Below are 13,456 nucleotides of genomic sequence, written 5' to 3' on the forward strand. Positions count from 1 at the left end.
GTGTGTGTGTGTGTGTGTGTGTGTGTATTTAGTTATTTGAAATCGGATAGGGAAGGGGGGAAGCAAGATGAGGGGTGGGAGTGGGGGTAGGGAAATGGGGACCAAGACATGAGAAAGGGTATCAATATTTGTGAAGTAATGCATCTTCTATCTGGTGAATATAATGTAACCCTTTTATTAATTACAATAAAAATATATGAGACCCTTGGTTATCTCATATTGTTATAGTATCTCACTTTGTTATCTGATATATTGAATTTATTTGTATTTGGTTATTTGAAATTTGATAGGGAAGGGGGGGAAAACCAAGACGGGTGGCGGTGTGGGGGGGAAGGGAAATGGGTACCAAGACATGTGAAAGGGTATCAATGTACGTGAATTAATGCACCTTCTATCTGGCAAATATCATGTAACCCTTTTACTAATTACAATTAAAAATGCAAAAAAATATATGAAAAAAATATATGAGAAAAGAAAAAAAGAAAAAGAAGAAGTAATTTGAAATCGGATAGGGAAGGGAGGAAAACAAGATAAGGGCCTGGGGTGGGGGAGCGAAATAGGGACCAAGACATGAGCAAAGGTATCAATATTTGTGAAGCAATGCATCTTCTCTCTGGTGAATATAGTGTAACCTTTCTATTAATTACAATAAAATATATATGAGGAAAAAAGAAGTGTAGAAGGAATACTTAAAATGTGGCATAGAAGCTATGTAGAGAACAGGGTATGGGAGAAACATTTTTTAAGTTTGAAATCTATTGCCTTAACAAAGACTATTCATCTTTACTATTAGTTATCCCAGCTGGGATCTTGTCAAAAGCTCTATAAAGAATAATATCAAGTTGAAGTCATTAGAGAATCCTTGAAGTACCTTTTGATTACAAAGAGACACTCATACTTCAAATTTCAAGAAGGTAAGTGGGAAAGTGGCTCTTTTGTAATTCAAAAGGTATTTGTTTTTGCTGTGAATAGCTCCTCTCTAGAGTTATACTTCAGGAAAGTGCACCAGAAAAACAAAAGCATTCTCCTGATGTGTTGAGTTTGGTTCACACCCCATTTCTCCCTTTCTGCTGTATGAATGACATGTAGGATGACCATGAGGTCCAGATAGGCTTTTTATGTAGTCATTTGGATTCAATTATTCATAGTGAGCCCTTTTATTCTCAAAAAAGAAAAAAAATCCTATTGTATCTGGGTGTGGTGGCTCATGCCTATAATCCTAGCTACTCAGTAGGCTGAGATCTGAGATCAAGGTTCAAAGTGAGCCTAGGCACAAAAGGACCTGGGACTTATCTTCAATTAACCTCTAGAAAACAGGAAATGGGGCTTGGCACAAGGGGAGGGTGGTAGCCTTGAACTGAAGAGCTCTGGGGCAGCGCCCAGGCCGAGTTGAAGCCCCATGACCCACAAAAAAAAGTTCTATTGTAAACTAAAACAATCTTTCTATAGAACAGGAAAAATGGCTCTGTCTAAAAAAGTGATTGTAAGGAAGAACTGTGTTCTAGAGATGATTTATGTTTTTATTCAAGCTTCCATGTGCTACTTTTCCTCCTGGAATTCACTCTGGGGCTTCCTCATTAGAGAAAAATCCCATGTTTTCCTAACCAAAAATCTGAGACCAGTACAACATTCACGCACAGTGGAACAAACTTTAGGAGCTTTCATGTAATTCTCACCTGAGCTTCCAATGAGAATTTACTTTTAATAAAAATTTAAGCTATTTTAAGTTTGTATATATTTTTATTTATTTATAGGAAAGGGAAGGGGGAAAAAAAGATACTTTGGAGGGGTGGTGGGAGGGAAATGGGGACAAAAACATGAGAAGGCATATCAATGTGTGAGAAATAATGCACCTACTACCTGATGACTGTAACTGTAATCCATCTATACATTATCCCAACAATAAAATATAAATTAATTAAAATATGTCAGTACAGTTTTCATCATCTAGCTTGTCACCAAATATTCTAAATATTAAGATATTTCTGTTACTACATTAAAAGCCAAGTCATCTTTTTAAAGATGTATTTTAATAAATAAATTCTATTTTATGTTTCCAAGCAGCAGAAAATTGAAGGTTTTCCTCTAATTTAAATAGGAAAATAGTGGAATATTACATGAGAAATCATGCAATGAAGAAAGGCACAACCAGGAAATATCTAGAAAAAATTGCCAAAAAAATTCAAGATATATTTATTTTTGTCAAAATAATCTATTTTATTTTGAAATTTATGCAACTTCTGTTATATCACTACTCGGGGGAAGATTAGATTCAAGACTAGTCCTAGGAAAAGGTTGTCAGGACTCCATCTCAACAATTAAATGGGTTATGGTAGTGTCTGCCTGAAATCAAAGATAGATGGGAGGGGTAAGATAGAAATATGATGTCTAGGCAAAAATGCAAGATTCTATTACAGGGCAACTGGGAGTGAGAAAGATTGGGCAACCTGAGTTTAGAAAGCTGGAAATCTTGGTCTTTCATCAAATTAAAAGCAGTAGTTCCAGATAGTGTCAATAATATTCATGTTACAAAAAATGTAACTCATGTTTATGAATATTTTTGGGGCTGGGAATATGGCTTGGTGGTAGAGTGCCTGCCTAGCATGAATGAAGCCCTCAGTCCAATTCTTCAGTATCACATAAACAGAAAAGACTAGAAGTGGTGCTGTGGCTCAAGTGGTAGAAAGCTAGCCTTGAGCAAAAGTTGCTCAGGGACAATGCCTAGGCTCTGAGTTCAAGCCCTAGGACTGGGAAAGAAAGAAAGACAGAAAGAAAGAAGCAGAGAAGAAAGAAGGAAGGAAGGAAAGAAAGGAAGGAAGGAAAGAAAGAAAGAAAGAAAGAAAGAAAGAAAGAAAGAAAGAAAGAAAGAAGAGAGGGAGGGAGAAAGGGAGGGAGGGAGAAAGGGAGGGAGGGAGAAACGGAGGGAGGGAGAAACGGAGGGAGGGAGGGAAGGAGGGAGGGAGAGAGAGAGAGAGAGAGAGAGAGAGAGAGAGAGAGAGAGAGAGAGAGAGAGAGAGAGAGAGAGAGAGAATATGAGATTTTTATATAGTTCCTGCAAGTGTTACTTTGCTAATCTGGCTTTTTTTTCCTCCTGTTCTTGATGTGCTAAAGTACAATTTCCTTTTCTATTTTAATACATCCTTCCTGCTTTTGTGCCCTTGGACACTTCTTGTAAGTTTGAAAAATCCTCCAGAAGACAATTATGGATTTGTCCATTGATGTTCAACCTTATTACTGAACCTATTTCAGTTTGACATTTCTCTATACTGTGAGCATGTCTGAGCATGCCTATGATACAATGGGTTTTGTATTTAATTGAATCTCTTGGCCAAATGCATACTTTTTTTTTTTTTTTTGGTGCCAGTCCTGGGGCTTGAACTCAGGGACTGAACACTGTCCTTGGACTTTCTCAAGACTAGTGCTCTACTACTTGAGCCACAACACCACTTCTGACTTATCTATGTATGTATGTATGTGGTACTGAGGAATTGATCCTGGATGTTCATGCCTGCTAGGCAAGCACTCTACCACTAGGCCAAACTCCTGGCTCAGACAAATGAATATTTTTAAGTGGCCTATTCTTTTAATTTATTATGGCAAAACTATATACCACTGCCTTAAACATGCCTATATTATTGAGACAGAGGAGTATCAAAACTAAAACCACTACATTTTGAAATATATATATATATATGGCAAAAAATAACAAAAGGTCCTCTAGCAAAATTATAACTAATTATAAATGGGGATATATTCCCAGATATTTAAAGATCCAAATGATCCTCCTACCTTCGCCTCCCCAAAAGCTAGAACTACAGGTGCAGATGCAGACCACTGGGCCCAGCTGACAAAGCAATATTTTATTGAAAAGCATAGGTAGTTAAAATTACCATAAATATTTCTGGGTATTTGTCAAATGTGTGTAATGGTTAGTATTTGCAGTTATTTTATGATCAGTTCAACAGAAAGATCTAATATTTGAATAGGGAATGGGCACCAAGCTACTCTTGACTAAAGAACACACAGAACTAATAGTCACACCATATTCCTTTAGAGTTGGCACTATGATCCAGAGTAACCCTTCTTAGCTCAGGTCAGTCCAAGTCCTCCAGTCCTCTTATTTCTCTGCCCTTCACATCCATGTACCTTGTTAGTACCTTGTTTGTATAACAAATGAATACACTTTATAACAATAATCACAAACAAATGTGAGAACAATCCATCTTTTTCCTTTCATCATACCTAATCCCCACTGAATTTTGTCAATTCTTGTAATTAGATGCAATTTTTGTTTTAAAAGTTGGGAACTAAGATCCTTACTTCTCAGTAGACTCTGTTTTGAGACATCGTTGATCCTGCTATGTGGTATATTATTCATATGTCACAGGCTCTTTTACAAGTAAGATGTAATGGAAAATTCCTTTGAACAAGCCATCGAAATCATGACAGAGGTCAATATGTAGCTTCCGGTGAGGCAGTCATTTTTCTAAGGAAGTGCATCTTTCCTAGGGCTTCAGATCACTATGGGGTCTTAGTCTAGCAAGCAGATGTCTCCATTTGTAAAAGAGTTGAAGATAAGAATAAAGTTAATTATTTCAAAGAATCTCGTGATCTACTAAGTGTTAATAGGTTAGATTTAGTAGAACCTATTTTTGGAAAAAATATCACAGAATTAGATGCATTTTAAATGTTTTGTTTGCTCTATTACTAATTACCCTCTAATGAGATTTTTAAATCATTTCTGAAGTTTAAATTTTATTTTTAAATGCCACATTAAATAATATTAATAGAAACTGTTCTGCCAATGTGCAACTTCTAATTCTCTCCACTGATTTTGCAGCCTGAAGCCATTCTAAATTCTGATAGACAAATACTGGTAAGAATTATGAGTACCGGCAGAATTACCAGCATACATTAGTTGACTTGTGAACCTTCATATTGCTGATGCCCATGGGACTTGGGTAATCTATCTTCACTATCAGCTTGAAAAGTAATCTCAGCAATGGATTTCATTCTTACTTCCCACCCAATATAGCAATAAGGCAGGGAAAGTGAAATGATAAACAATTGATTTCAACCATATAAATAGTTGAAAATAAATTGTGCTATCTGCTATATTTGCCCCTAAAGCAAAATTTACCTATAATATAATACAAGTATTCCTATTCAATTACATCAAAGGAGTTCTTGGCATTTAATAAAATTGCTGCTATTGGTTTCAGTTTTCTCTTTGTATTCCAGATGAGCTACATTGGTTTATGCAGATTATCTGATGTTTCTCTCCCAGGCCAGAGGCCTACCTGGATAAAGATCTATTAGGTTTGTGATCATTTATTGATGTAGCAAGCATTTGGGCAGCTATTATTTTTTTACATACCTACACTGCACAAAAAGATATTTTCCACAATACTAAGAAAGTAATATTTAACCCTAAGTATAAGGCCACACAGGCATATATATACATATATGGTAAAGAACCAGACATCACTTGATTCCAGATCAGAAAATAGCTTATGTTTTAAAAATTTAGTACAAAACATTTAAAGGTATTACATTTATTCATAATGTTTCTGAAATTAGTGTCTGTCTTGTGTGCTAATTGCAGAAAGAAGTTAATGGGTTGGTAATATCTAACTTAAATTTTTATAAAGCTATTCTGAAAGTAACTCAATGCTACAGAAAATAATATCAATTATTCCTTGCTTTCAGCTGACATTCTAAGGCTGCCTCACTTTTCCATTCTTTAGTTCAGTATTTAGTATTTTAGTAATTTAGTATTTTTTAGTATTACAATAACAAGATGCACTCATTTAGAACATGTCCCAAAAATACTTTGAAGAAATCCTTCCTTTGTCTAGTAATACAAAATTATATCAAAGTAAAAAAAAACAGCAATGTCGAATAGGGATTAAGACAGTTGGTAATCTGGAGTCCTTACAATCAATTCTTCATGAGAGAGCATACTATAAAAAGGAGGGGCTGATGAGTTAACCAGTATTAATCTTGACTCTATTCGGTATTTACAAGTGTAGCCTTGGTTTCAAACAGCACTGAACTTTTGTTTCATATTGTATAAGAAGTTATAAAACTCACTACCAGAGTTTGAAAGATCAAACAACATAACACGAGAGGTTTAATCAGCTATTTAATGCTCAAAAAACAATGTTTGCTTCATTAAAATCACTTTAATAATAAAGGTAATATATGTGTGAAATATATACATATTTACATGAACATATATTTCAGTATATAATAAAGGTAATATATGTGTAAAATATATTATATATGTATTTATACAGATACATATATTATAGTAGTCATTGGAAAATCTAATCCAATTTGAAAATATGTTGGGAAAAAATAAAAGGACTTTCAACTACATATGCTATGATTATATACTATTATGTATATTTAAACCTTTAGAATAAGGTAGAATTTCAACCATTAAAATCATGATTTGTTAGCACAAACTAAGAAAAAAATAACAAAAATCTTTTTATCATCATTAAAATCCCATGTTAACCAAATGTGCTTGACTGAGTCCAAGATATCCAGCTTTACTTTAAACACATCATTTACATGTTTTTACAAGCTATTAGCAGAAGGAAGGCACAAAACAAAAAAAAATTCCTAGTCTTCTTCAAAAAAAATTAATAATTAGGGCCGGGAATATAGTCTAGTGGTAGCACCTACCATGAACAAAGTCCTGGGTTAAAGTACTTGGTACCACATACTCAGAAAATGGTGGAAGTGGCACTGTGGCTCAAGAGGCAGAGCACTAGCTTTAAGCAAAAAAGTGTCCAATGAGAGTGCCCAGCCCCTGAGTTCAAGCCCCAGGAATGGCAAAAAAAAAAAAAAAAAAAACGAGCAAAAAGTCTTTAAATAGAATAAACAATACCGTAGCATTAAGCTTCAGCCAAATTTAATCTTTTTTAAAAGTTATTTCAAGTTGCCTTTCATATATTTTGATTGCTACCTTTTTATTATTGTCTTAGTAACTACTATTGGATTTTGATAAAAGTATAATCCACTCTCATCAGGTATCTTACTCTGTACATTAATAGGTGACATCATATTCTCTTATAGCATTTTATAATGGAGTCAAATAAAAAGCTCTTCCAGATTGCAACTGTAAGATAATCAGACTCTGTAGTACTCATTATGACTGCAATTATGTAACAAAACTCTCCAAATATAGTTCAGTTATTGCAGTTATTAATCATTCTCATTTTAAGTACTTGCTTTATAGCCTTCTGGATAGACTCCATTATTCTACAAGCTGAATGTTGAAAGTCAAACATGTGCTTGTGAGTCTGTTTTCTAAAGGCCTTTCAACATAATTTACCCTTTCAATTTGTATTTGTGAATACAAAAAAAGTGAGGGAAATAAAGCTGGTGTCAATAGAGTCACTGACCTTTGCAGTAAACAGACGACAGTCCTTAACAGAAAACAACTTTGCAAATAAGAAACCTATTTTGCTAGAACTAGAAATTGTGCTGCTTAAGAAGTTAGTCTCAGAATACCAATCAGCTCTTACAAACATGAATCTACATTTGATAAAGAGAAAAACAGTATGGTGCCAGAAAATATGCATTTTAATGGCTCAAAGCACCAACATCATAGAGTGTAGCTCTAAACATTTTATGCAGAAAACCATGTATTTTGATTAATATAACCAAAAAATGCCATGTAAAAGACAGAAGATTTATTATACAGAACAAACACCATCTGTGCTACCTTAAATTATTGCTAGAAATATAATTTCCAGGAAAAAAAACACCTGAAAATTTTTCAACCATTCTGTAATATTAAAGCATTAACTAAATAAGATTCCCAAGCAACATGTAGAGAGATAGGAAAAATAAAGACAATTATCTATCAACATGGTTTAGTAATGCATCTCCTTGTTTTTTTCATTTTTTATTTTATTTTTTTCAACTTGGCTACATACATTGGGCCCCAGGCTTTGCCCCTGTCAGGAATCACCAAGAACCCATATTCATGTTCAGTGGGAGCAAATGTGAAGTGTTGGGCATAAGTTCTTGCCATTTCCCTAATGTCCACAGGCACAATGTTACAGTAGGAGTTTAAAATTTCACTGATTACATCTTGATTCTCTGCTTTGGAAAGTGTACATGTAGAGTACACAAGTATTCCACCAGGGCGCAATGCTCTAATTGCAGACCTGTGTAAAAATCACAAAAATGAGAAGATTAGTTAGGTACAGTAAAAGGAATCCAGGGGTTTGAAGGCAAAGAAGAATGCACAATGCACACTTTTTTTTTTGACAATAATATATATTTAGAAGTCTGAAGCTTGGGCTCCCATGCCATAAATAAACTTGATTGGATATTTTTTTTCAGCAAGAAAATTAAACATGGTAAACTTTGATTTCCTTCTTTGGGGTTCCAAGACTTGCAGTGGTAGTTTCTGGGTCTTTTAAGACTTTCTACTTGCATGTAAAACAAAACATACTTAAAGAAAATACAGGATGCCTTACACAATGAAAAACTTTAGGAACTGGCTTATGGCATGACTAAATTCAAGATACAAATGATGGCATCACGACTTGGTTACTATCTCTTTCTTTTCATCATGAAGACTTCATTTTTTTTTAATTGTGTACCAGAGGAAGGAAGGAAGGTAAGGTATCACAGATGTATGAAATTCTTGACAACTGTCCCTGAAGACTGAATGAGTCCAGAATCATAAAATAGATCACTTCCCTGTACCCAGTCAGTGCCTGGAAATAGTTAGCTAAATCTATTTGAGGACAAGATGGCACATACAGCTCCCAATCTTACATCCTTTTAGATTCATGCTTTTGGGGAAAAGATCCCCATCACCACCTAGAAACCTCAGCAACATTTTATAAAGTAACTTCAATATGACTTAGATTGCAATCACTTGGCTGCTTCCTAGCCTTACACTCGTTTTTTCTATTTTTTTCTTTTTTCTAACATTCCTGATGACTAGGGATGTTAATAACCAGCTAAGTATTGATGGAGAAAACAGAGAATGTCCTTGGTTGATGGCTTTAATTTTTAAGAAGAACAGGACATCAAACATGGATAACAGATTTGTCTTCGAATCAATGAGAGTAGAAGTGAAAATAAAGATATGAATTGAAACATACATAAAATATCACTGCTTCCATATTCCATATATTCCAAATTAAGCTACCATATAAAAAGTTAGAAGATTTCTAATCTGAGCCAAAGACATAAATTATGTAAGACAATCTAAGACAGCCACTACATGTGTTGTCCCCGAAACACTGTGGATTTACATTCTACTTGGAAAGGATCCTCCAGAGCAACAGCCAGACACTACACTATCAGGGGAAAGACCCACTCTTAAAGTAAGCTTCTAATGCTATTGTCTCTCATTATAAAATAAAAATGTAAAACTAAGCATTGCCAGATACTTAAGAGAAATGTGTAAGCAATATGTAAGAGAACAAACAACAAAATGTAACCAATTAACAAACTGAAAATTTGGGGAAAAGGGAAAAATATGATCAATGAATGCAGAAATACCATCAAACACAGAGCATCTATAACATTAAAATGTGATGAGATGAGCTGGTTATGGTGGCTCAGGCCTCTAATCCTAGCTACTCAGGAGGTTGAGACCTGAGGATCCTGAGGATCAAGGTTCAAAGCCAGCCAGGGCACAAAAGAACCTGAGACTTATCTCCAATTAACCTCTAGAAAATGGGAAATGGGGCTTGGCTCCAGGGAAGGGAGGTAGCTTTGAACTGAAGAGCTCAGAGACAGCACCCAAGGCCAGGGGTAGGGTGGTAGCCTTGAGCTGAATAGATCAGGGACAGCACCCAGGCCATGTTCAAGCCCTATGACCCACAAAAAAAAAAAAAAAAAATGATGAGATAAGACCAAAAAGAAAGCTCTTGGAAATTTAATACATAAAATTGTCAGAACCAAGACTATTAATATGTAGATGTGCTTGAGAGTAAGGACTCAAGGAATATTTCTTTAAAGATAGAAAAGCAACAACAGATGAAAAGCTAAGACCAATCAAGTGGGTCTAAAGGTCAGGGAACAGGATTAGAAAGATAATATAGAGTGTTTTGGAAAGGAGGAATTAAAATAATAAAACAATGTGACAATTTTCCAGCAATAAGAAAAGTTGTGAGCCTTCAATTAAAGAACTCACGAGATTAGCAAAATCTTACTTACTGGACATCTATTATATGTTTGGTTTTGTTCTAGGCATTGATATATATGAATATATATAAATGAACAACAGAAAATATAAGTAATAAAATTTAAAAATACTTTTACTTTCACAAAGATTTCATTGTAGAGAGTTTGTCAGAAAAGTATAGTTGAAAAAATATTAAAAACAAATCCACATCACATGCTTCAAGTCCAAGTACCCACTACTTCTGAATTTAATTATAAATAGAGACAGGATATATAAAGAGGTAATTAAGCTAAAATACATTTAGTATGGTAGACGCTAATCAAGTATGCCTCATATTCAAATACGAAGATGAAATATGAGGATAGAATTACAGAGAAAAGACCATTTAGACATAGGAAAAAGAAGCTACCTATAAGCTTTGGAAAAAGGCCTCAGAAGAAGTGAATATGCCAACATCTTTATCTCAAACTTGAAGGCTACTGAACCAAAATGGAAAGTAAACTTTTTTTTTTTTTGCTTGCCAGACCTGGGGCTTGTACTCAAGGCCTGAGCACTGTCCTTGGGCTTTCTCCAAGCTAGAGCGCTACCACTTGAGCCACACAGCACCACCTCCAGCTTTTTCTATGTATGTGGTACCGAGGAATTGAACCCAGGTCTTTGTGCATGGTAGGCAAGCACACTACCACTAGGCCAATTTCCTGGCCCGGAAAGTAAGCTTTTATTTAGCAACCCTGCCTGTAGTATTTTATCATGGCTACAGCAAAATATATGCAATATATATATACATACACACATCTACACATACATATACAACAGATATATAGATATATACATGCATATACATATAAACTATAGATATATTCAGGCACATACTAATATACACATGAAATATATTTATACATGAACACATACCAATTAATATACACATGGATGTGTTTGCAGGTATTTTATCTTGGTATGCAAATTAGTAATAAGTCTGAAGAAAATTAAAACAGGATAAGAAGATTAAGAGTGTTTAGAGAGTGGAAGATTGCAATTTAAATTAGGCTGTTAGAACAGAATGTTATTTCAAAAGTGATATTTAAATAAAATATCTGAGGCTGCATGGGAGTGGGCCAAGCAGATATCTCAGAGAAGGAGTCAAGAAAAAGAGCCTGAGGTATAGAGCCTGGTGAACCAGGGATTAGTAGTATGAAATGAGATCAGTGTTAAGAGAAATGAGTGTAGAAGATCCTGAGAACAATGAAAAACTCCATCTTAGAATCAGCAGTGTGAAATGTAAAACCCCGGAGAATAAAGAGAAGACATTAAATGCCTCCACAAGGAAAAAAATGTGACACCATTAATGGGTCACTGAGGGGTCCAGGAACCAGGCTGGCAACAGTGAAGTAGAATATTACCGATCCCAAGAAGAAACAATTTAAAGTGGAATCCATTTGTAGTCAAATAGGACTACAGAAACTTGAAGATATATTTTACCTCTAGGAAAATGGAAATGCAATGAAGGAGAATGGTGGGGGAGTGAAGTTTCAGAACATCAGCTGTGGAGGAGGTCCAGTGAAAAACCACTGGGAGGTCTTCAGAAAAGAAAAGAGAGGAATAGAAGAAAATAAATGAAATGACTAAAAATTGGAAAAAATCTGAAAATTTACTAACAATTATGAGAGTGAGTGGGGCATTCTTCTACCTGATTTGAGCCAAAAAAAGAAGTCCTGTTTTTAATGGTTCTGTAGTCATATACCTGGTATATTGTATATACATATTTATTTGTTATTTGAAATAGGGAAGGGGAAAAACAAGATGATTGGGAGGGGTGGGGAGAGGGAACAATGTTCAAGAAATAATGTGCCCATATATGTTTATTTGAAATTCGATAGGGAAGGGAGGAAAACAAGAAGAGGGAGGGGGTAGGGGAGGGAAATGGGGACAAAAACATGAGAAGGGGTAGCAATAATTGTTGAGTAATGCACCTTCTATCTGGTGAATATAATGTAACCTATTAATTACAATAAAAATATAAAAAAAGAAATAATGTACATAACTACCTTATGAGTGTGTCTACAATCCTTCTATACATTACCCCAACAATAAAATACAATTAAAAAACAAAAACAAAGACAGGAGCTGGGAGTTTGACCTAGTGGTAGAGTACTTACCTAGCATACACAAAGTGCTAGGTTTGGTTCCTTGGAACCACATACACAGAAATAGCTGGAAGTGGTGCTGTGGCTCAAATGGTAGAGTGCTAGCCTTCAGAAAACTCAAGGACAGTGCCCAGGCCCTGAGTTCAAACCCCATAACTGGAAAAACAAATGAAATAGGGTCTTGCAAATTTTTTTTTAGGGGTTGGGTGGGGCATGGTTCAGAGGCTGGCTCTGAACCATGATTCTCTACCTCTACTTCCTAGCTGGGATTAGAGACATGAGTACTACCACTTCCACTCTCAAAAAGAAAACTTTTTATTCAATAGTGAACAGTATTTACAGACGTAAACAAAATATACTCTTTAGTGGTACTTGTTTTCAATATGAAGAATTACTTGATCAGTTGATGTTAGTAGCAATTTAGGACGATTATACAACCTTAAAATCAACACTGTCAAGAAAAGAGTACTATTCTAAGTTATTGAGAATTGGGAGAGGAGAGAGAGATATGGGATGCTGTGGTTGAAATGTGAAATGTTTCCCATTGGCTCATGTGTTGAATGATTGCCCTCTGTTGGTGGCATTATCGTAAGAGGTGGTGGAAACTGAGGTAGAGTCTAGCTGGAGGAGTAGGCTATTGGGTCAGGTCCCTGCCACTGAAAGTTTTACTTGGTTCCCAGTACCATCCTTCTGCTGGCTGACTGCCATGGGGTGAGACTGTTCCTCTTCCACACATTTCTGCCTCAATTTTGCCTTATCATTAGCCCACAATCAATAGAGCCAAGTATTATGGATGTAACCATGAACCAAAATAAGTAATTATTTCCTTTCAATTAGGTATTGGCTATAGTAAGACAAAAGAAATTATCATACAGCATGCATATGTAAATATTCTTATTTTCTGAGAAGAGAGGCAAAGGCTACTAATTAAAAAGTTCCATCACTAACAAAATAAGAGATGTAGGTCTATGTATATTGAGTGTCAGAGCTGGCTCAATTGAGAAAGAAATGTCTAACAATGACTATACAGGATGCCGGCACTACAAGTGAGATCAGTGTGAACAACAGGCTGGTAGTCAATGTCTAAAGTTAGGACAGTAAAGGAATGTTGAGAAGGACCTATAAAAACCTGAAGAGACATAAC

General features: G+C 35.2%; 1 protein-coding gene across 2 annotated transcripts in view; it reads right to left on the minus strand.

Annotated features, from left to right (window-relative positions):
• Positions 1-7,818: 7,818 nt before the first annotated feature.
• Nsun3 (NOP2/Sun RNA methyltransferase 3) overlaps positions 7,819-13,456 on the minus strand; it is a 51,236-nt gene continuing 45,598 nt past the window's right edge. For both annotated transcript variants that reach the window (XM_090332982.1, XM_090332974.1), the window contains exon 6: positions 7,819-8,186. In XM_090332982.1, coding sequence (XP_090189108.1) covers positions 7,922-8,186 — 265 coding nt within the window. In that variant the 3' untranslated portion in view covers positions 7,819-7,921. The remainder of the gene's footprint in view (positions 8,187-13,456) is intronic.

This window comes from Megascapheus bottae, chromosome 1 (genome assembly GCF_031878675.1).
Source record: "Megascapheus bottae isolate mThoBot1 chromosome 1, mThoBot2.hap1, whole genome shotgun sequence".
NCBI lineage: Eukaryota > Metazoa > Chordata > Mammalia > Rodentia > Geomyidae > Megascapheus > Megascapheus bottae.